The sequence below is a fragment of the Hypanus sabinus genome, chromosome 18 (genome assembly GCF_030144855.1).
Source record: "Hypanus sabinus isolate sHypSab1 chromosome 18, sHypSab1.hap1, whole genome shotgun sequence".
Lineage (NCBI taxonomy): Eukaryota > Metazoa > Chordata > Chondrichthyes > Myliobatiformes > Dasyatidae > Hypanus > Hypanus sabinus.
Genome location: NC_082723.1, coordinates 21,374,150 through 21,398,947, shown reverse-complemented (window position 1 = coordinate 21,398,947; position 24,798 = coordinate 21,374,150). Strand labels below are relative to the sequence as shown.

Sequence of the window (24,798 nt, the reverse complement as noted above, 5' to 3'; positions counted from 1 at the left end):
AGGAGTTCGGTTCCTGAGTCCGTCTTTAAGTCGGATTTGTATGTAAGTCGGAACAAGTACATCCGGTATTATTTAGCATCAGTCAAACGTTTGTCTTAGTATATATTTTACCTTTCTATGCATATAAAACAATTAAGAAACGTATGCATTCCAATAATTAAACCACTGTGTTGCTTTATAGCTTTCAACGGGGCAGGGCCTTTCACTAGCTCCATTATTCTCACTTTATTCTTTAAAATTGTTCCGATCGTTGACCGACTGTAGCCTAACGTTTTCCCAATGACCGATGGCATTTCAACTCTTTCCAAACGCTTTATTATTTCCAATCACGATTGCTTCCCATTGACAGAACAGAAACACTGCGGGCGGCGGGTCCCAACCTCCACCCGCTGCCAAGGTCCACTGGGTCCTAAGGACCACCACACTGAATTCCCCGGGTCCGAAAGTCCACCACACTGAGACATGTTAAATGGGACAAGTAGGGGCTGTGCTGGGTTTGGGTACTGTATTTGATCCTCCACAATATTCCGCATGGGAATTTAAACTGGAGGTGGCAGTGATTTGTTTTACGTGGTCGAGTTGTGAGCTCGACATTAACCTGGCACGGACGGTACGGGAGTCATTGGATCGACATCAACCCGGCACGGGAGCGGTCTGTCACTGGATCGAACTCGGGAAACTTCATTCTCCAGCCCGGCGCTCATCTCACTACACCACCAGCCGACCGGAACGGGGGACTGGGGTCAGGGTGAACCTTGCTAAGAAAGATTTAAGCCAAATACAAAGTTACGTACTCAACACAGTGTCAACGGCAACGACTTAAAATGGCGGATGACGTTCTCCTTCCTCGGTTCATAAGTACGAGTTGTCTGTAAGTCGGACGTTCATAACTCGGGGACTATCTGTATTCTTATTTCTGTCTCCCAACCACTTTTCTATTTTAACCAATATATAGTACTGTGCAAAAGTCTTAGGCACCCCAGCTATATATTGTAATCTGAACAAAGTCACCAGAGAGATGTAGCAGGTAGATATGAATGTCTTTTATTTGACAAAAATTAGACACTTTCTGAAGGAAGATGTCTGTTTGACCTGATATTGTGATATTTTATATGCTAAAGATCAAAGGACAATTCTATATTTACAGCGTATTACAAAGCTTCCTTTAAATTAGATATAACTTTCACACCACCCTCTTCGCATCCATAGTCCAGATACCCAAAACAAATGCTGGTAGCATTGCCTGGTTTTTCAATAACAAATGTTAACCGCTCTAGGAACTTACTGTCTATAGCTGCATTTTAAATTTAATGTACAGGCTATGTTCAAATGGACTGTCCATGTATAGTCCAATTCAAAGATTGGTTGCTGAAGTTAATAATTTGTAATACATCCCAAGTCCAGAATATTCATATATATGTGCCTAAGACTTTTGTACAGTACTGCAGGTTCAAGGAAGTCTGTGACCAACTGGTTTGTTCTTTGAATCAAGCATTTTTCTGTAGGAAAGGCTAACAATTGCATCCTTCGCACTTGAATACCCAATTATTAAGATGTTGTACATAATTGGTGAGTGTTTTTGAAGGCTAAGGAATAACAATAGAAGTGTTTCTTGGAACAAAATCACACATTTGATCATCCACTCACTGTGTATTAAGCCTTGTTTAGAACGTCATATGATGCCACAAAGCCAATTAACATTTGATCTGTCAGGGTGAGCAGGTACTACGTCAATACTTTAACCTTCTGGCTCCATAGTTTTCAAGATGTGCAGACACACCACCTCTTCCTCAATTAGGAGCAACTGGCTTTAGCTCAATTTCCACCTGTTTCTAAATACATTCATTACTGCAAGTGCACAATGCCACTTCCTCTTCATTAAGAGATTTTTGTCCGGTTTTTTTCTGCAATAAAAACTATGACTCCATTTAAAAGTTGCTAGACCAGAAGAACTTTATAATTACAGTGTATTATTTTATGGTATGGATAATGAATGGCTACAGGGTCAGAGAAATTAACTGCTCACAGAAATAAGCACATGGTGTATCTGATTCTACTATGATATGTAACACCCCAAACCAGAGCGCCAGATTTACACTAAGCTGGTTAATAATTTTTAATGAAGCTATGGAAGCAGACTACTTCATGATATTTTGCAGCAACGGTATGAAATGCACAGGGAAGGAAGATGATAACTTATAATTAACTGTTCTTAAGGTTAGAAATCAATATAATTAAACCTTTCATTGAGCATCTCACAACTGCTAGATGAGTCATATGTCAATAGGTCAATCAAAATCCAGGGTATTAAATAAATGTATTGAGCTTTGAAAGTAATGAATGAGACCTACTTATTACTAGATGAGTCGTAATATTTTCTTATCAATGTTATGTAATAAAATTCTCAAACTAGTCATCATTGGACACGAACTCTAATTTCAGTCTATCTGGTAAGCCAACAAATAGAAAACCAGAACAGACACAAAATGCTGGAGGAACACATCAAGTCAGGTAGTATCTATGAAAGGGAATAACCAATTGAAGTTTTGGACTGAGAACCTTCATCAGAACATGCCCAAAATGCTGATTCATTCCCCTTCATAGGTGCTACCTGACTTGCTGAGTTCCAGCAGCATTTTGTGTGTGTTGCTCAAGATTTCTAGCACCTGCAGAAACTGGTGTCTAAAATAAAAACACAAATAAACTAAGTTGTTTTGTAACAATGTGATTCTTACTTTCCTTACTCACAAATATATTTCTTCAGTCCTGCTATAAATGTTATGTAACTAGAAGCTGGAAATGGGGGTGACTTTGCCAAACTGCCAGGAGCCACTGTACTCTGTATAACCCCTCACTCAAGTGGCTCGATCCCAAATCAAAACTCAACTATACTAAAAAAAATTGGAATGAATTGCTACAACTTACAAATGAAAAGAACCAAGTAGAACATGTTGAAAACACTCAGCACTTCAGGCAGCATCTATAGAAGGAATAACAACCTTTGAATCTGGGACCCCTCTTTAGAACGGGGTCAGAGAAAAACACAAGATAGCTTCAGTAGGGGCAATGATGGGGTATGGAAGTGTAGATTGAAGTAACCATTGATGCTGCCCTCACCCACAATTTCCATTTCCTACATATCCATGCTCACCCCATCTTCCCACCACCTCATCAAAGAAAGAATTCCTCTAGACCTCACCTGCCACCTCATGAGCCTCTGCATCCAACACATCATTCTCTGCATCTTTTACATTACCTACCACCTAATCCACCTTTACCACTGCTTTCCGCAGGGATTGCTCCGTCTGTGATCTCTTTGTCCATTCATTCCTCTCCACTAGTCTCCCTCCTGGCACTTAACCCTGCAAGTGGCAGAAGTGCTACATTTGCCCATTCACCTCCATTCAGGGCTCCAAACAGATTTTCCAGGTGAGGCAACACTTCACCTGCGAATCTGCTGGGGTCATCTACTGTATTCGGTATTCCCGGTGTGGCCTCCTCTACGTTGGTGAGACCCGAAGTAGACTGGGGGATTGCTTTGTGAAGCAGCTCTATTTGATACACAAAAAGCAGAATTTCTTGGTGGCCAACCAATTAAATTCTTATCCCCATTCCCATCTGACTTGACAGTCTGTGGCCACAATGAGGCCGCCCTCAAGTTAAAGGAACACTTCAAATTCCATCTAGGGAGCCTCTAAACTGATGGCATGAATGTCAATTTCTCTAACTTCCTGTAAGATATTCAACTTCTCCTTCAATTTCCCACTCTGGCCTATTATCTCTGCCTCACCTACCTATTACTTCTTCCTGTTGCCCCTTCTCCTTCCCTTTCTTCCATGGCCCACTCTCCTCTCTGATTCTTTCTTCTCTAGCCCTTTGCCTTTTCCACCCATCACCTCCCAGCTACTTGCTTCTTCCCCCCTCCCCCACCTACCACCTTCTAGCTTGTCCTACTTCCCCTCTCCCTCTCTTTCCAGGCTTGACAAAATGTCTTGGCCTGAAATACTGACTGCTTATTTCCACAGATGCTGTCTGGTCTGACCTGCTGAATTCCTCCAGCATTTTGTGTGTTGCAAAAGAAACATCTTCGATAGAATGAGTCTGAATGGCTTAATGGGAAGAGTTAACTGCAGCTCCTTCTCCTGATGCTGCCTGATCTGTTGAATATTTCTAGCATTCACTGATTTCATTTGATTTTCAACATCTGTAGTTGCTTGATTTTCTTACAAATTCACGGCCTATGTTGACTACTAAAGTATTTTGACTACTCAATTCAGATTTTAATTTCTGTACAACTATGCTATTAATTCTAACAGAAATTTAGTAAGAACACCAGATGAGAGTGGGTCCGCAGTGTCTGTTTAGGTGTTCCCAAAAAGCAGGCAATCTAGTTCTTGGCTTCAGGCTCCCTTTTCTGTGACTTTGACTGTGCTACAGTTGAAAAATCTCTCAGTCATTTGCGTAATGATTCTGCGCCATTTAGCCCCTCAGGATACAAAAACCCCACTGATCACGATCTCTGCAATAATCTCAACTCAGACTTGTGGTCAGTCTCTTTATTTGAGTCCAGACCCCCACCATTCTTGAGTATTCTCCTCATGGCATCATGACCCTTTGGAATCTTTAAGGGTACACAGAAATACACTGAAATTTCAATATAAAAGCAAGATGTTTAGACAGTTTGTCAAGACTATTCACAAAGTAATTGTCTTAATCATTTTTATCATTCTGCCTCAACATATCTAATCCAATCAAATAATGACAAACTCTGCCAGAATCGCAATGAAAATGAATTCAACAGCTTTCCTTACAAGGTATTTCTCTCTTGCTCTCTGTTCTAAACTTCTGAATGTAATTGTGTGTGTATCATCCTTCCACTCAACCTCTTTTGATGCCATGAACCCCTGTCATTTTCTGAGGGGTCCATTGACCCCAGGTTGGGAACTTGCTCTAAAATTAGCAAGTTTCTTCCAGTCACTGGTAGGAAGTTTGAGCTTCCGTTTCTGGATTCTGCTGAATTAGATGACCTTGGATAAGGTGACATCCCATCTCTGAGCCCCCCAAAAATATATATCTGTGGATACAAAGCATCCATTAACAAACATTAAATTGGTTAAAGCCATGAACATTATCAGTCTGGTTAAGGTTCAGCAGAATCTTTGCTACATAAAAGGTCAGACTACATTAGTAAAAGGAAATGCCACTATATTTTGTTGAATGAGGAATTATAACTGAAACCATTAACAAAGAACCTTGGTGAACAATTAGCATTAAGAGAGGGCCACAATGCACTAAGTCCTTCTCCCAGTGAAGCTAAATACTCTATTAGTGCACAGTCTCAGTTTGAACAGATAAATGCTGGTCTCTAAAAGGAAAGCATTTAAGCAAATTAACAATCTGGTCACAGAATATGGAATAATATCAGTACTGGAAATGTGAACGCACAATTTAAAGTCTGTAGCATTGAATGATGGCTTGTTTGTTAATTTTCAGTTCGCATTTGTACATCAGATAATGACTAAATATGGCGATTTAAATTTGCGCCTGCAGTTTCACATTAACTGTAATATTAATTTACATTGAAGAGGTTCTCCAGTTTTGTGTGGGGTAAAATAATGGAAATATTCCAAATGTCAAGTGTGTAATTGAGAATAAAGGATAGGCGTGTTACCAAGAACACCAGGGAACTGCAGAGGCTGATTTTGCTCAGGAGAAAAGCAGGAAAGTGCTAATTGCTGATTTGGGTACGCATTGAACACAGGAAGATGCTGGGGAAGAGAGTTTGACCCCAGTCTCTTAGCTCAGCATAGTAGCAAGTCGGGGAGTAATGAGAAAAAAAGCACATTGAACTGCTCAGGTCAATAACCTTTCATCAGAATTTGATGAAAGGTCTCAGGCCTGAAGCAGGTTATTGTGAATCCAGTGTAAGTGATTGAAGTTTTGCATCGACTGTCTTTAAAATTTCATCGAACGTAGAAAGCTTTGAGGTTAATTTATTCTCCAGTTTTTCAAGTCTCTCTCCATAAGTTTTGCAATTGCTTCCAAAGTTAACGGTTCTTTCGTCTGTTTCGATTCCTTTAGACATTTCATCGAGTTGAAAATGATTCAAACAGTTGAAAAAGATTTCATAAGGATGAACCCCTTCAGAATAGGTATAAACAGGTCAATTAGGGGGTGCTTGTAGGTAGAAAAAAAGTAAAAGGATTGGAGCAAAGCCTAAAACAGTTTCACTCCATAAGCGCCATCTTGAGATCTCCATGAAGCAGGTTAATGGGAGGGAGACAACAGCACGGCTGCTTCACAGCCAGAGTTCAATCCCAAACATGATAAAGATAAGCTTTATTTGTCACACATATATCGAGACACGTTGTGAAATGTGCTGTCGACCACCGTGCCATCAGTTCAGAATTTCTACCTGCACTTCAGTTTCCACTGTTACGCCTGTGCCCCAACTCTGAGGGGCCGAAGGGTACAAAGTAGCCCCCTCCTTTTTGAGAATCGCAAGATCGCTATTAATTCAGATCAGGAGACCCAGGAAATGAGAGAAAGACACGCAGAATCCACAAAGGGGTTTGGAATGTCCTGGCCCCTCAGCGATACAAAGCCACGGGGAAACGGCCATTGTCTCTTGGAGACGGAATTGTGTATTGAGTACTGTACTTCATGGAAGCCCTCAGGGAATGATCAGAGGGGGTTGGTTGAGGGATTGCATCATCCCAACCTGATTGACATCTGAGACCCCATGAGTAAGGATAAAAGAGGGTCTGGGGAACAACCCTTTTAGAAACACTAGAAATCCCGTGACAGCGTTTAATAGCGACAGCCGGTGGAAGGGCCACGTGTGTCCTTTCCCGTTGCCCGGGATTGAGGCCTTACCACGGAAGATGGCTTAGCTAAAGAAGAGATCACCACCGACGACATTTCGAAGGATCAACATCAGGAAAAGGAAAACGGGCAAGTTCTAAAAACATCGTCTCTCTCTCTCTCCAACCAAAAGCTGCCGCCTGAATGAACTTGAGTGACTTTTATATTTCCATCAGACAATACATTATCCCTTAGACAACAATAGAGCTATTTCTTCTTGATTCTTATTATACCCGCGCTTTTAGATTTAGTATTGACGACGTGTATTATCTGTATGTTTGCATTGATACTGTTAAAAATAGCACCATCAGACTTCAATGGACCTCTCTATCTTTGCTGGTAAGTGACCCAGTTACGGGGTACGTAACACCACCCACATTCCAAAGTCGTGTGGGGCACTTAGTGTCAGGTTAATTGCAAGGAGGATCAAAGAGGAGTTCATGGACAAGTGGGGGAGGCTAGGTTGCAGGCCTGGAAGGAAATGAGGGAGGAAATAACCTGACAGGATTGTTCTGCTGGGAGCTGGCATTAGACAAATGTCTTCCTTCTTAATCTCAGTGAGTAACATCAACTGCTTTTCTCCCTCTATACTGCCCGACCTGCTAAGTGTTTCCAGCACTTGATTTTATATCAAATTTCCAGCATTGGCAATTTATTTTTTTCCTTTTTTGTATCACCATGGTAATCAAATTTTGTTCAGAATGCTTTCAAAATGTTCTAATATCGTAACTGTCACTGTGCTTTTCTGAAGGTTTTATAATCAGAAATCATGGAAACTCACTTAGATTGTTGTTTCTCTTGTTTTCAATAGTCCTCTAACTCTAGCACGATCTCAGCTCCTGGATCATGAGATACACGATCCACAGATGAACAGCCTATTACTTTAGGACACTTTCCCTGGATTAGACACCCACTTTCAAGTGGCTTGTGAAGTAAATGGTTAAGTTTTCCTCACAACATTATAAAAAATGCAAGAACTGAACCACGATCTAACACCAACAGTTGCAACGGGGAGTAGCAGTATTTGAAGGTTAATGCTGTTTAAGGTGAATGATTCAGTTCTGCCCGTACCACCAACAAAAGTGCTGTGACGGACTACTTGCCTGGTGTCAAATCACTGCGCAGAATATCCCAGGCTGTTCTACATTGTTTCAGCTTCAAAAAAATACTGTGCCTCCATGTTCATCTTACTAGGCTAACAATACTCCATTAACCTTCAAGCAATCAGGAATAGACCCTACAGCAATTTAACAAAAAACTCACATTAGGCGTTGGGATAGTAGAATGTTGTTGCCATAATGAGGACATACGTCTCTTCTAATTGTCCCTTGTGCTTGGCAACAGCATAAAGAGGTCTAGATAATTTGTTGCTGCAGGAGCCGAGGGCTTGCCCAGAGCCTTATCGCAGACTAACGCACTCATTCAAATTGCCACATTCAGCATAAAACACCTAATGCTGTTTTTAAACCTCTTGAGCTAGGATATAAAAGTTCCATAGGTTTGAAGGATATGGTTATAGTTAAAGAGCTTTGATTCCATGATGCAGTCTGAGCAGTTCTGAAATATTTGCTGCAAATAAAAAAATGTTTGGCAACTGTTATAGAGCCAGACATTTCTGTAATAGACACCGCAAAACTGGCGCGACAATTTCTGATAACATGACACATGATGCTATTATAGCTCAGGGTGTCGGAGTTCAGAGTTCAATTCTAGTGTCCTCTGTAAGGATGTCTGTACGTTCTTTGCATGAGTGCATGAGTTTCATCCGAGTGTTCCAGTTTCGTCCCACTGTCCAAAGACGCAGCAGTTAGTAAGGTAATTGATCATTGTAAATCGTCCTGTGATTAGGGTAGGGTTAAATCAGTGGGTTGCTGGACAATGTGACTCATTGGGCTGGTAGGGCCTGTTCCACCCTGTATCTCTAAATAATTAAAATAACTAAAAATGAACAGTCCATATATGATTACTGTTAATCATGAATTTCTTCCAGTTCTATACAACATCTCTATACTCCCTTATTAACTCTTCTTGAATCTTGTAACCTGTTCCTTCATTGCAAAGAGTTTAAAGGTCACTTCCTGTCAAAGGCCTGGTTGAAGCAGGTAAAAATAACATATTTGTAAGAAAATTCCTATTCCATGATAAATCAAAAATATACTTAATATAAAGTATCCCAAATATTGGAAAATTGAGCTACCCTCAGTACATAGAGCAGGCGGGAGACAATTTCATTCAAGATTTAGCAGAAAAGGTGTTGGCTGTCTGGTTAGGCATAGCTCCAATACCATCTATACATTTGCGGATGATACAACCATTGTTGGTAGAATCTCAGGTGGTGACGAGAGGGCGTACAGGAGTGAGATATGCCAACTAGTGGAGTGGTGCCACAGCAACAACCTGGCACACAACATCTGTGAGACGAAAATGCTGACTGTGGATTTCAGGAAGGGCAAGATGAAGGAACACATACCAATCCTCATAGAGGGATCAGAAGTGGAGAGAGTGAACAGTTTCAAGTTCCTGGGTGTCAAGATCTCTGAGAACCTAACCTGGTCCCAAAATATTGATGCAGGTATAAAGAAGGCTAGACAGCACTATACTTCATTAGAAGTTTGAAGAGAGTGGGTATGTCAACAGATACCTAGAAATTTCTATAGATGTACTGTGGAGAGCATTCTGACAGGCTGCATCTCTGTCTGGTACGGAGGGGCTACTGCACAGGACCAAAAGAAGCTGCAGAGGGTTGTAAATTTAGTTGGCTCCATCTTGGGTACTCGCCTACAAAGCACCCAGGACATCTTCAGGAAGTAGTGTCTCAGAAAGGCAGAGTCCATTATTAAGGACCTCCAGCACCCAGAGCATGCCCTTTTCTCACTGTTACCATCAGGTAGGAGGTACAGAAGCCTGAAGGCACACACTCAGCGATTCAGGAACAGCTTCTTCCCCTTCGCTATCTGATTCCTAAATGGACATTGAACCCGTGAACATGACCTCACTTTTTTTTAATATATGTTATTTCTGTTTTTTGCATGATTTTTAATCTATCCAATATACATATACTGTAATTTATTAATTATTATTATTTTTTTCTTCTTCTATATTATGTATGCACTGAACTGCTGCTGCTAAGCTAACAAATTTCACAACACATGCCGGTGATAATAAAGCTGATTCTGATTCAGTAAAAAGTCATCCAACTGCCAATCACTGATTGTTACCTAACACCACCTTTAGTGGGCAGTTCAATCAATGCCATGCTGAAAATGCACAAAGTCATACATCTTCAGTTAAGAATAGATAAAAAGTTCAATAAAAGGAGAAAAAAATGCTTGATGAAAGGATTAGTGCTTCTACTGTTAATCACTGTCTAGCCTGCAGAGAAGATTTTCCAAAATGCTGCTTGGATTAGAGAACGTGTTTTATGAGGAAAGGTTGAGCAGGTTAAGACTTTTCCCTTTGACTTGATAGAGGTGTATAAATAAGATAAGAGGGTCTCAGCCTGAAACATCAACAATATTCTTTTCCATTGATGCTGCCTGGCCTGCTGAGTTCCTTCAGCATTTTTGTGTGTTGCTTCGATTTTCAGCATCTGCAGATTTTCTCCTGTTTGTGTGAGGATGAGAGGTGATTTTTAGAGGTATATAAAATAATAAGAGGCATAGATAGAGCAGACAGCTAGCTCTTTTTTCCCAGGTGGCAATGGCTTCTATGAGAGGGCATAATTTTAAGGTAATTGGTGGTGAGAGTCCCTGAGGATCATTTACCACCCTCCTGATGGCAGCAGCAAAATGAAAGCATGACCTGGGTGGTGGGGGTCCCTGATGATGGATGTTGCTTTCCTGTGCTGTGCTCCATGTAGCTGTGCTCAATTGTGGGGAGAGCTTTAGCTGTGATGGACTGGGCTGTATTCACTATGTTACGTACACTTTTCTGTTCAAGGGCATTAGTGTTTCCATATCAGGCTGTGATTCAACCAGTCAATATACTCCCCACCATACATCTATAGAAATTTGTCAAGAAAGTAAAGGTGCTGCCACGGTTCCTATGTAATTGCACTTATGTGCTGAGCTCAGGACAGGTCCTCTGAAATGATAACAGAGGAATTTAAAGTCATTGATGTTCTCCACCATTCATCCCCCTGACAAGGACTAGCTCATGGACCTTCAGTTTCCTCCTCCTGAAGTAAAAAATCAGCTCCTTGGTTTTGCTGACGTTGAGTAAGAGGCTGTTGTTGTGGTACCACTCAGATTTTCAATTTCCCTCCTATATTGCTGATTCCTCACCACTTTTGATTCGGCCAAGACAGTGTTGTCGTCAGCACATTAAATAAGACACCGGAGCTGTGCTTAGCCATACAGTCATAGGTGTAAAGTGAGTAGAGCAGGGGTGTGGTCAGGATCACGGAGAACTCCTTTGGTAAATAGAACGATCGGCACTTGTATTCCAGGTCCGGGAAATGTGAGTACGACAAAACTGCCACATTGGAGCACCTCTAAGAGTCTATCATGAAACACCCACCCCCACATTTTACTTTTTCCAAATCAACAGTTTGGTCCACACTGTGTATCAAGAAGCCTTTGGGTCTAGTCATGCTTTAAGCAAGCCATGTCTCGGTAAAACCCAGAACATAACAACATAACAATTTCTCATTTTCCTTCAATATAGCAATCTTGCCCTCAGGTCCTCAATCCCCTTCTCCAGCAAATGAGCATTTACTAATCAGATTCTGGGTTGAAGGGGTCTCACTCCTCTGTGTTTCAGCATGGCTTGGAGTACCTCCCCCTCCTACTTCACTTCTGGCCATGGTGATGAACCTTCATACAGCTAAAGGTGTCATACCTGCTTGCTTAAGAACTACTGTGTCTGCTGAGTCCTTCAGAAGATTGTGAAATCTGTAGATCATTAGGCCAGTCCAAAAGTACGCTGCTTGAAGGGGAATTACAAGCTGCAAGTTGCAGTGAGAATAATTGAAGAAAGAGGTACCTCTTTTCAACATCTCTTGTGTTTTGGATCAGTAGTTGAGAGGTTAAGGAGAATTGGATGAATGAGAGATTGCTGTCAGGCACGCAGCACAGGGACAGGCACTTTGGCCCACTGAATCTCTGCCACCAACTCAATGGCTCTTTTTAAAAACACTGATTTTCACCGTAATCCTCTTTATTCTCTCCACATTTCTATCAACTAACCTGTAGATTCTACCCCTCAACTACACACTAGAAACAATTTACACTGGCCAATTATCTTACTAATCAACACACCTTTGGGATGTGGGTGGAAATCAGAGCACCCAGAGGAAACATGTGAACTCTGCCCAAACAGCACCCTTGGCCAGGTGACAGGCATTGAGGTAGTACCTCTATAAACTATACCACAACGCTGTCCCCATATTAAGAGTGAATTCAGTGGGGAAGGAGGAAGAAACAGAAAATATGAGAACAAAGGAGAGCATTTAGGTTAAAAAAACATCAAGGGGTCTACTACGGTCAGATTCACAATGCTGGGCTGGGAGCATGTCCAGGAAACAGCTTGTAAATAATAGCTTACACGCTGTAATTACAAGATGTTTCCTGGGCATTGTAGAGATTTCCCAGTGCTAGAAAAATGTAGTCTGGATTTAACCAATAGTGAACACTTCTCCGAACAATGCAACCTAATTTTTCAGACGTAGTAAATTTCTATGTGTACCCAAACTATTCGAAAAGGTTTACTTTGAGCAGCTTGAAATTTCCTTTATATTTACTCTGGAATATATTGAAATCTTTCAGCATTTTAAATATGTTAATATCTTCATTTTCTGTCCAGTAAGATTGTGTTCTGTCACGCTGGCAAAAAAATATGGTTCAAATATATTAAGAGGAGGGAAGTTTTTGAGTGATGTTTAAGGGAAGTGTTGTTTTAGAGCAACTACAATACATAATTTGAAGCTGATTGAATATAATCCATGCAGTTTTGAAGATCAGGGGTCTGGTAGAGAGGTGGAAATGGGAAATAAAAGAGGAAGCCATGTGCTTGGAAACTTAATCAGAGCTGTACAACATAGGAAAGAAGTGAGGGTGCTGAAGAAGGTGCAGAGCAAATCTATTAGGATGTTACATGGGATGGTGCACTCCATTTGAGGAGAGACCGGAGAAACTAGGCCCATTTTCCTTGGTGTAGAGGTGGTTAAGGGAGATGATAGGGTTAATACAGATGGGTTCCCACTGTTTGACACAGACGTAGTTCTCATTTTTCAAAATTCTATAGATGATGCGATGGGTCTGAGAGTTTAGTGAGTCACTATTTTAAAGAGGGAGAGAGAAAAGAAAACTACTGGCCTGTTAAGTTTACATCAGTAGTACTGAAAGTACTGGAATTCATAATGAAGACATAACATATTATCTAGAAAACAACTATAGGAATGAGCAGACAAGAGAAAATCTGCAGATGCTGGAAACCAAAGCAATGCACACAAAATGCTGGATGAACTTGGCAGGTCAGGCAGCGTCTATGGAATGATGATGACAAGTCTTGATACAGGGTCTTGGCCCAAAATGTCGACTGTTTACCCTTTTTCATAGATGCTGCCTGGACTGCTGAGTTCCTCCAGCATTTTGAATGTGCTGATAGAAGTGAGCAGTGTGGCATGGATTTAGAGAAGGGGAATTATTACCCATTAGGGATGCTTCCAGATGATGTGACAAATAGAATATTTAAGTAAGAACCAGTAGATAGGTATATTTGTATTTTCCAACACAGGTATTGGTGAACAAGATTATAGCTCGTGGAATTGAGGTACATACTGCATGGATTGAAACTGGCTGCAAACATTGATTATAAACGGGTCTTTCTCAGAATGCAGGATGGGTGGACAACCACAGTTGCTCGAGACCAAGTGTCATATTTCCAAGTCTGCTAATGACACAAATCAAGGTACAGCTATAGGTAAGGTGGAGGATGTAATGGGGCTTCAACGGGATCAAAATAAGCAATGTGAGCAGGGGGAGAACATAGAAGAAGGAATATAATGTACAGAAAAGTGAGACTGTCCTCTTTGGTGCACAAACAGAAGGAAAAGTACTTTTTAAATGATGAGAGACTGGGATGGGAAATGTTGATGTCCAAAGGGATCCAGAAACCCTAGGACTCACGCCACTGAAATCTAACATACAGATTCAATAATTAAGATAAATGTATATGTAAATAGAGAGTAAGAAGAATGTGTTACTGAAGTTATAAGTCGTCTTTGTGAGAACACATGTGGAATACTGCATAGAGGTTTGGTTTCCTATTCAAAAAAGGATGTTTTTACCGTAGAGAAGTGCAATGAAGGATCAATAGGGTGGTTGGTTCCTGCGATGTTGAGTTTACTGTATGATGAACGATTGAGTTAACCTAGCCTTATTTTCCAGTTTAGTAAAATGAGAAATTACAAAATTCATACTGGGTTTGATAGATAAAGATTTAAGAGGAACCGACAAGCAAGGGGTCATGGCCTACCGCTTACACTGGGCGCCATGTAGTGGTTAGCGAGACGGTATTAGAGGTTGAGGTGTCAGAGTTCACAGTTCACAATTCAATTCAAGCACCCTCTCAGCCTCTGTAAGGAGTCTGCATGTCCTCCCTGTGGAATGCTCTGGGTGCTCCGGTTTCCTCCCACAGTCCTAAGACATAGTGGTTAATAGGTAAACATTGTAAATTGTTCTGGTGAGGATTAATTGAGAATCATCAAGGATTGCTGGGCAGCATGGCTTGTAGGGCCTATTCCACACTGTATCTCTAAGGCTACATCCACACTACGCCAGACAAATCCGTAACCAAAACTTTTTCTCTTCGTTTTTACCCTCCGACAACACTAAAATGGCGTTTTCGTCCCCCCGAAACCGCAGCTTTTCAGAAATGCTTTCCAGGGTGGGTATTTTTGAAAACGCTGCTCGGGCAGATCAGTGTGGACGGAGTAACCGGATACTTTTGAAAATGCTGTCAGAGGGCAGCGCGCTATTTCATTGTTTTCTTGAACGCAACCTAACAATTTCAGAACAGACGGCAACGAGACTGAAGCCAGAAGAGTTAAAAATGTACTCACCAAATACTTTGACCCACAACTGACTGAATAAATAAGCATACTCACTTTGCCCTGTTTTCTGTCCTTGCTCGTATGAAGGTGGTTTACCTATTCATGCAAGTACTTCCCTGACAATAGATGTGTAACAGCCTAATGTAACATTGTATGGAAATACAAGATAACTCTGATGCAGACGTGTTTTATACATTTAACAAGGTGCTTTATTAATGCAACAGAGTCAGTCAGTTTTTCAATGTTCGTCGTCAGCCAGGTCAATCTGTCCGTGAACTCCCTGTCGGTTGCCTCCATACGCTCCAATATTTGTTTTTTTTTAGTTTTAAGTTCTCCTGCACGAAAGCCAACAGCTGTCCATCGTTTTAAGTTTTTCTAGTCTGTAACTACACAAATGCGCACCTTTATGGCGAGATTCGACACCAAACATGTCGCTTGTTTTTGGTAGATGTGTGCTGTGCATGCGCAGGAGAAGGAGATTTGCGAAAATCTCCGTTTCAATGTGGATAGAGATATTTTCAAAAACACATAGTGTGAACGCCTATTGTTTTTACGTGAAACCGGCGTTTTCAAAATTATCCAGTCTAGTGTGGATGTAGTCTAAATAGGTAATTATTCTTTTCTCCGTAGTGAATCTATAGAAGTTTCTACACAAGAATACTGTGGCGGCTGAGTCAGGGTTAAACCAAAACAAAGAGCAAGACGTTTCTGGAATTACAGGAACCGAGAGATATTGCAGAGATAGAGAAAAGGGAGCTGAAGAAGATCATCAGCCATGATTTTGATGAATGACAAAGCAAACCCAAAGAATCTGACGACCTACGTCTGCCTCTGGCTGCATGTTATTCTTTCTACGTTTGGAGTATACAGCCATACTAAAGGGACTTAGACAATGTGAAAACTAGGCTGAAAATGTGATTAGAGCAGCCAATCCATAATAGAACAGCCCAGATTAGTATTCAAATTACAAAGAGGGAAAAGGTGGGAAACTTCCTCCCTTAACAATACTGTTTTACAAATCGACCAGTCTTTGATCATACAGCTAAATTTCACATCTGTCTTAATGCTGAAACTAGAGTTGACCTCATCGCGTGTCAGCGGATGGAAATACGGTTGAGAAGAAAGAGGGATAGCTTTGGGAGTTGATACAAACTTTGAATGACCCAGGCTTTCATGTCAGAGAGTCAGTAGGAACAATTGTTGTGCCAACAGCAAAGACTGAGATGTTAGATGTCATTGTGAATATCTGAAAGGCGATCATTTTGATAATGTTACAACCAGGACAATAATATTAGGAGACTGAAGATAGTTGTCTAATGGTAAGAATTCAAGGAATGTGATTTTAGTGGAAGATAATGCAATGATACAAGGAAAATCCTGTAATTGTACAAACTTCAGTTTACAGAGAAAAAAAGTAATTAAACAAAGCTGACAATTGATCTCAAAATTGGAAGAGGTCAAGAAAGATAAGTGCTAATTAAGTTGTGGGTGGAGTCATATTTTTAAAAGCAGGGTTTCAATGCCACTGGCCAACTGGAACCAGATTGGAAGAATTTGATTAAAAATTGATGGGAAAGATGAGTACAGAGTTATGCAGCAATATTATGAAGGAAGGTCAACTACTGCAGAAATTCTGTAACACACCACTATACAAAACAGTGCCCAGGCATGAGAAAAGCTATGTCTAATTTAATGCAGGCAACTTCCCCTTTAATTAAAACTATTAAAATTGTGCATCTGTATATTTAGTAATTACCTTACCATATAGAATTATATTGAATGATTCACTTAAATACTGGTTGTCTTAGTACATATTCTAATTAGGCAACATATTTTCCCCAGTGTAGTTTAAGTCAAAATAGCTCACTGCAATGAAGATATATCGGAGTGTTCGCAGTGCAATTAGATGTAGATCCAACGGTAGGAGACCAACTAATCACAGTAAACACTCATTACTTCATGCTTCCAAAAGACTGATAGCAAATATTGTTTCAGCTATATATAAAACAACGAGCAGCAGTAATGCAGACAAATTGCAGCTCTAGTTCCAATACTTGGTTTTACTCACCTTCAAAGGCATAATGTTCCTCTTTCATTGTCCCTTCTCCAAATGAATCACTTAATTTTGAAATAATTATGCAGATAACTGTACAATATGTACAGCACAGAAATATGGTGCAACAAGTCTATGCGACTCAATCCTCTCCCAATGTTTCTTCATTTAACTTCTCAAGAACAACTCTGTATTCCACTGGAGGCTTGCCTCACCATCACCTCTCTTAATCCATCTAACGTTTCTAGATAGTTACATCTGGTAGTGTCCCAGTTAGCGCAATACTATTACAGCTCAGAGTGTTCCAGAGTTCAGAGTTCAATTCTGCTGCCATTCTGTAAGGAGTCTCTGAGTGTCCTTCCCGTGGAACACGTGTGTTTTCTCTGGGTCCTCTGGTTTTCCTCCCACAGTTTGAAGACGTACTGGGTAGGTTAACCGGTCACTGTAATCTGTCCTGTGATTAGGTTAGGGTAAATCGGGTTTGTAGGGGTTGCTGGGTTGGCATAACTCAAGGGGCCAGAAGGCCCTATCATGTGCTGTATCACTAAATAAATAAACATTCTGGACACAGGCCATTTGAAGATCAGGACTTGATACAAAACTCATGGTTTACCAGCCTCCAATGATCCCTACTTGCTTCTATAACTTGGATTACCTCTCACAGACGTCTCAAGGCACTACAGAGATGGAACAGAGCCATGGAGTATTGCATAAATAGTATTTCCATAATCCTCCAAATTCACTGAACCAACAAGTAAACCAGTATCAGTATCTTCTCCCAGGCTAACATCCCCACCAGATGGCCTAGCCACATTCAGTTAGTTATGGGTAGAGCAGAAACTATTCAAGGATATGCCCTAAGCTTACTTGAAGAAACTCCACTGAGAGCGAGGAATTCCTGGCACAGAAATTTCTTCTGTGAATGCTTGCAAGAAAATGAATCTCAAGGCAGGATATGGTGACATACATGTACTTTGAAAATAAATTCCCTTTGAACTTTGAAATTGGAGGGTCAGTATTTGAAGAGGTATCTGAACCTCAAGTACACATTCCGGGAAAATGCAGAAGTCGTTGAAGGTGTGTACCACCTCACAGACCCCCCCAACTGCCAACTGAGTTAGATACCTGCTGCCCCATCTGTGGAAGAGCCTGCTATTTCATTAATTCCTGAAAAGGATAAGCCAGTCACCCTTCATACAAAATGAGCAAGAGCTTCCAGCAACCAAATACAGGGAAGGACAAAGTCATTGTCCTCCATCTCTGTCAAAACTCTGTTTCCCATGCTTCATCCACCCTCTGGCAACAGTTGGAAATCAGACCAGATATGGTGTCAGAAATGACGATGTTACATTTAGCTTTTCATAGCTGAGCTGTTATGACAACATATTTCCACCTCTTTAACATTAGTTGCCTCTCTCCAACTCTGATCACTTGTTCCTGAAACGTCATTCATCACATGGCACTCCGGAGACTTGACTTGTCCAATGCTCGAGAAGTCTCATTCCCTGATATCAACAGTGGGGTTGCTGACCAGCCTGCTTTTAAAATTCTCACCAGTCTTTTCAAATCCCTCTATGGCATCACTTTCCTATCATCTTTAGTCCACTGGTATGTCCCCGAGTTTAACTCCTTCACCAGTGGTGACTGTATCTATAAACCACCAGATCCTAAGCCTAGATATCCCTCCCAAAGCCTCCTCAGCTTTCTACTTGTTTTGCCCCTTTTAAGATGCTCTTTAAAGGAAAAAAAAAGTACATTCTTCAAGTTTTTAATTATCTGCCTTAATATAGGAGCTTGCCAGTATGTGAATGTCCCGACTTATGACAATCTGGCTTTACAGAAACACTCCAAAATATTTTAAAGATTTTTTCAAGATGGCAATAATAAAGAATGTTTCATTAATGACCGGACAGAGTATATATTCCATTTGTTTTAATTATGGGTAGCATTAGAGGGAAAATTTGATGAGATGTAACTATATTAGGTGTTGGCAGAGTGACGTGATATTGGCAGTTGAAGAAAAACAGATATTTCTGATTCAGAGAAATGTTACTGATGGTTCTCAAGGACAGACCCTTACATTTTATTCTTTATTTTACTTTACTTACTGACACAGCGTGGAGCAGTCCTTCTGGCCCAAAAAGCCAGGGCTGCCCACCTATTTAACCCTAGCCTAATCACAGAACAATTTACAATTACCTATTACCCTATTAACCGGGATGTCTTTGGACTGCGGGAGGAAACCAGAGCGTATGGAGGAAAACTGCACAATCACAGGGAGAACTACAAGCTGACAGATGGCTCTGGAATTGTACTCTGAACATTAACACCCTGAGCTGTAAGACGTACAGCGACAATCCCCAGGTTATTTACATATGTGTCACACTAGCATAGCACCTATATATATTGCCCAGGGATTGTACCTGTACTTTTTTTTCTGTTCTTTGATGTCAATTATCCTTGTTTGATGATACTCTTATGCAACATGACTCATATGAAACACTGTGGAACATTTTTGCTTCAGTCATAGATAACATTATTGGTATCTATAGCAACCTTTCCCTGTGATAGTAAATTCTACATTCTTACCACTCCCAGAGTATAAAGTTGCTTTTGAACTGTCTATCTGATTTCTCGAATGACCACATGTGACCTCTGGCTCTGCTCTTCCCCACATGGGATCACTGTAAATCAGACACAGTTTAATATTACTGGCATATGTCATGAAGTTTGTTGTTTTGTTCAGTGCAAGACAAAAAATTACTTCCAGTCCTCTCACATTCCAAAGGCGCACAGGTTAGGGTTAGTAAGTTAAAGAAGTGCTAGATTGGGGCCAAGAGCACGGTGACACTTGCCAGCTCCCACAAATCCTCGTGCTGCGTTGGTCATTGATGCAAAAGATGCACTGTATGTTTCAATGTCCATGTTTATATTTCTTATTTCTTAATCTTTCAAAAAAAATTGTGGAAAAGAGGAAAAGCGTGGGAGTGTTCATGGACTGTTCAGGAATCTAATGACAGAGGGAAAGGAACTGTTCCATTTAATACATTTTTTTTCAAGATCCTGTACCTCCTCCCTGATGGTGATGGGGGTCCTTAATGATGGATGCCACCTTCGTGAGGCATCTCCTCATGAAGACATCCATGATCATGGAGAGGCCTGTGTCTGTAATAGAGCTGACTGAGTTACCAACCCTCTGCAGCCCCTTACAATCCTATGCATTGAAGCCGCTGCACCCTGCAACTGTACAAATTTTCTACAGTCTTTTTTTCACGGCCTTTCACTATTTTAAATACCTCTAAAAGCTTCCCCCATCTCTTTTCAAAATAAAGGACAGCATGTCTATTCACCCTTTTCCTATAGGTGTAACCTGACTGTTTCACTTATGTAAACCTTTTTTTTGAAAACTGCATCCCACCACTTATATTCTTAATACAAACAAATCAGTAAGCTGTTGTTTGGAAGGAGAGCAGTAGTTATGTTGATACCTAGGTAAATAATTAGTTATATGAGATGGAAATTAGATAAACAAGCAGGTACCATTTTCGATGTTTTGGAGTAAGATGAATGTTAAGAACACTGTTCTCACAGAAATGACTATAGAGATTATAGATCATACATTCCGTATAAATCACAGATCCTATACTATAGATCAACTATACATCATAGCTAACTGGAAAATAGATCCAAGCATCACATCAAACACAATCCTGACAAAAGAGAATAGTTTCAGTCCTGCAATAGAGTAAACTTAGATTATGGGCTCAAAACTGCACTGAAGTTGCTCAGTGATTTGGAAGTGGGAAGAAGTGACAGGTTGTTGCTTGCATCATTCTGCATGAGACAGGTTCATATTTCTTCACTGTTATGAAGAACATTTCCATAAAAATGGGAAGATGCACTCATTACTCTGAAAAGTTCTTACATACGTTAAATTTGCTGGCTAAGCAAAGGATGTGGCTGTAGCCTAATCACCAACTCAATGCACAAATTACACATGATGCAAACAGATCAGAGTACTTAAATATGTTAGAAAGAGTGAATATTTTGGAAACCTAAGAGTTCGATTACAGTTAGGCTAGAAGCATGAAGCAATCCCTTAGCAAAGAACAGTGCAGTAAATAATTTCAATGTCTGATAATATAAGTAATCTTTATCGGCAATATTAATGATCTCCAACTGAATGATAGCGCATTTTCAATAATAAAGTGATGCAGATAATGAGGAAGAAGCTTTTCAGAATATAACCAATTACTAACACAACTGAGATGACACAAAAGCTTAAATTTCCTCCACAGAAGCTGAATTTACTTTTTTCAAATTGACTTGTAGATCTTAGCAAAACTGTCCACCAATCTGCCTGCTTGAAAATGGCACCATTCCTGAACAAATCTTTTTAATAGCTCCATTAATAATTCTGTTAAATGGAACACATTTCATTCGCATTACTTAAACTCCAGAAAATATTGCTGCCATGAATCAGTGCAATTTTATAATCCAATGATTTAATTGATGGTGGATAAATCCAACTCTTTTTTTTATATGACCCATTTCATTCTTTGAGTTATCTCGCTGACAAGTAGTTTAATCAGGTAGCTTCAAGAAGTGCTGTAAAAGTTCATCATCACTTAACTATTTATTTATTTAATGATACAACACCGCAACAATGAGCCTGCATGCCCAATTACACCCATCTGAACAGTAATGTTACTAACGGGTATGTCTTTGGATTGGGGAGGAAACTGGACCACCTGGGGGGAAACCCACATGGTCACTGGGAGAAAGTACAATCTCCCTGCAGAATTGAGCCCGGGTCGCTGGTACTGAAACAGCCTTGTGCTAACCATTACACTACCATGCTGCCCTACTGTATGGGTAGTCCCTCAGTGTTGAGAAAGAGCTCCTCCCACTCGAGATCTGAGGTGACCCGTGAGGATTCTGCCACAGGCAAGGCAGGAGATACTTGATGCAGCAGCTAGATGTCTTATTTTTAAATGAGGCTCCTACTGCCTGCTGTTACTGCTGGGCTTCTGCATGCTTTTGATTCTCCAGGGTCTTTGTCACAGCTCGTCATTAACAGGGTTCAAAACACTACACTAAATAGAATGCAGCAAATTTCTACCAATATTTGTGGCATTCACTGCAAACCCAAGGGCTAAATTTAGAAGACACTATAATACATTAACTCATTGTTCCCATCACTACCTGTAATTATGGCTGCTGCTATGCTTTATGTAATGAGATAAGCTGATTTAGCCCCAGGTTCTCAGTGCCATCCCGAATGCAGCTCCCCGTTCAGGCTTAATGAAGATTTGGTATGAGGACAGAAGTTTCACACAATGAGTCTGCCACCAGAAATGCACTATTCAAGCACTTCAGACTCCCCTCTGAAGAGTTTGTGCAAGATTTTCAGGGTCTCTCCAGTGTGGAATAGGTGTGCTACAATTAGCGCATATATGTCAAACATGGAACTAATGGATGCAGCTAAGGAGTACTTCCACTCCATCCTGGGCAGGAAAAAAATCTAGCTTGTATTTTTGAGGGAGATTACTCCCCAGACTACCTCATGCAGTTTTTATGGACATCCATATTTTCCTCTGACAATCCTGCTAATCTCTTAAAAGGGTGGACCAGGGTTTCCAACCTTTTTAATGCCATGGGCCAATACCATTAAGCAAGGAGTCTGTGAATCCCAGGTTGGGAACCCCTGATGTAGACCAACTGCTTCTGTCTACAGGGGTTCAAATTCTGGATTTCAATGGAGCTATCGGCAATTAGAATCTCACTGCTAGGGATGTTGGTCTGGGAGTGGATGCTTCTCCCACAAGTAGATTAGGAAGATTTTGTGGAGATAGCATAGGTGGTATCTCTCAATTGTTTTGAAGTGGCCACTGTATGTAGTCAATATCTCAGAAGCCTGCAATAAGGGTGAAGATCACTGCTTCCCCAGTGGACCATGAACTTTGAGCTAAGTCTAAAGTGTGGATCTTGAAACACTCCTTTCCTCAGATGGTCAAAGATCATGCTGATTTTCTGAAGGCAGAATTTGATTAACAATGTCTGGTTTTATTTAAAGATAACTCCTGAAGAAAGAGGTCCAGATTCTCCAGGGTCTTTGTCACAGCTCGTCATTAACAGGGTTCAAAACACTACACTAAATAGAATGCAGCAAATTTCTACCAATATTTGTGGCATTCACTGCAAACCCAAGGGCTAAATTTAGAAGACACTATAATACATTAACTCATTGTTCCCATCACTACCTGTAATTATGGCTGCTGCTATGCTTTATGTAATGAGATAAGCTGATTTAGTAAATAAATGGAATAAAGCAGATATGTAGAAAGGACTGAAGTTACAATGAAGCAATGTTTTGGCACATTTTCACAAATGGTTGGTAGACCCTATCGGAGGTCTCAATTCCAACCTTCCAGTCATTCGATCTGTCAAAGCTTGTTTTGCTTTTATAATCCTCCACCCCTCCTCCACACATTTTGTACTAAACACAATCTCTATATTGGTTCTTTTCGCTGAAGCAGCAGTGTGTCTTTATTAAATGCAGAAAAAGCAGAAACGTTTGCAACCTTTGGGCTTACCTTGGCCTTCCCAGTGCTTTGCAGAATGTGTACCAATGCACAAGCCATCTCTTCCTTACTCTTCACACTCAGCACAGGCTCTAGCACTGTGCACATCAGCATATAGTTATTCGTAATGTATTCAGCAAACTCTTTGTAGAGCTCCATTGGAAGAATACTCATGCTCTGGTAGCGAGATTTGATTCGAATCATGGGACCTGCTGATTTGCCCTTGCTGGGATTGGGCACGCTCACAGGATACCATTTCTCCAGGAACTGTCGCCCCGTCACAGTTGCTATAGGAATATTCACCAGACCCACATAATTATTCTTATCTTTCTTTTTCTTCTTATCAGTCTCTTTGTACAAGTGCACTGTAATGTTTTTTACTGTGGGCAGGTTACTGAATTCAAAGTGCTCTCCCCAGAAAACATTGTCCGTTTTCAGCTTGCAGGTAGTCCGTGCGTACAATGTGTCATCGAGGCAGAGTTCACAGAAGTACTTTTTCTTGGCTGGCAGGTCCTTGGCTTCGATAATCCATAGTTTGAGCAAGTTCTCCACTCGTCTGCTGTTATCCTAAAATGACAGAGGAAAAGATTAAGTGCAGGATCCCTTCATGGCTATAATTGTAATTTACTTATTGTTAGGGTCTATTCTTAGTCAATTTAAGACCAATATAATATCAGTAATTTGCATCTACTATATTATCATACTCTGCAATTATGATCAGTTTGATAACTTAAAAATAAATCCCCTTTTTATTAATGCAATTTGCTTCTTGATATTACTCCTAATTGCAAAGAAGAATGAACCATCTAGATCTTGCAGATCTTGATTAACCATCTGGTTAAATAGCATTAACTTACACAACTGGATGAAGAGTATAATTCATTCCCAGCAGAGAGATAAAAGTCTATTTTTAAAGCATGGTTTCTGTGCAGTAATCAGTGTTTGCTTTCTTTTCAACCCTCCAGGTTTTGCAGTTTGAGCTCAGGGCCAGGTAACACTGATTCTACGACATATAAACTCACTTTTAAGGACTTTATATGACTCATGGATTGTTTTTAAATGTTTATTTGCACAATTTGTCTTCTTTTGCACATTAGTTATTTGTCAGTCTTTGTTTATGTATAGTTTTTTGTAAACTGGATGGTATTATTTTATTTTCCTGTCAATGTCTGCAAGAAAATGTATCACAAGTGAGTATAATTTTAATTTTACTTTGACTTTGAACTTTTACCAGCGAGACAGCA

At 40.4% G+C, this 24,798-nt stretch overlaps 1 protein-coding gene across 7 annotated transcripts in view; it reads right to left on the bottom strand.

The window, feature by feature from the left end:
• The window catches only part of LOC132407402 (disabled homolog 2-interacting protein-like), a 605,300-nt gene that overhangs the window by 83,301 nt on the left and 497,201 nt on the right, over nucleotides 1-24,798 (bottom strand). For all 7 annotated transcript variants that reach the window (XM_059993828.1, XM_059993832.1, XM_059993831.1 and 4 more), the window contains one exon: nucleotides 23,567-24,121. In XM_059993828.1, coding sequence (XP_059849811.1) covers nucleotides 23,567-24,121 — 555 coding nt within the window. The remainder of the gene's footprint in view (nucleotides 1-23,566; nucleotides 24,122-24,798) is intronic.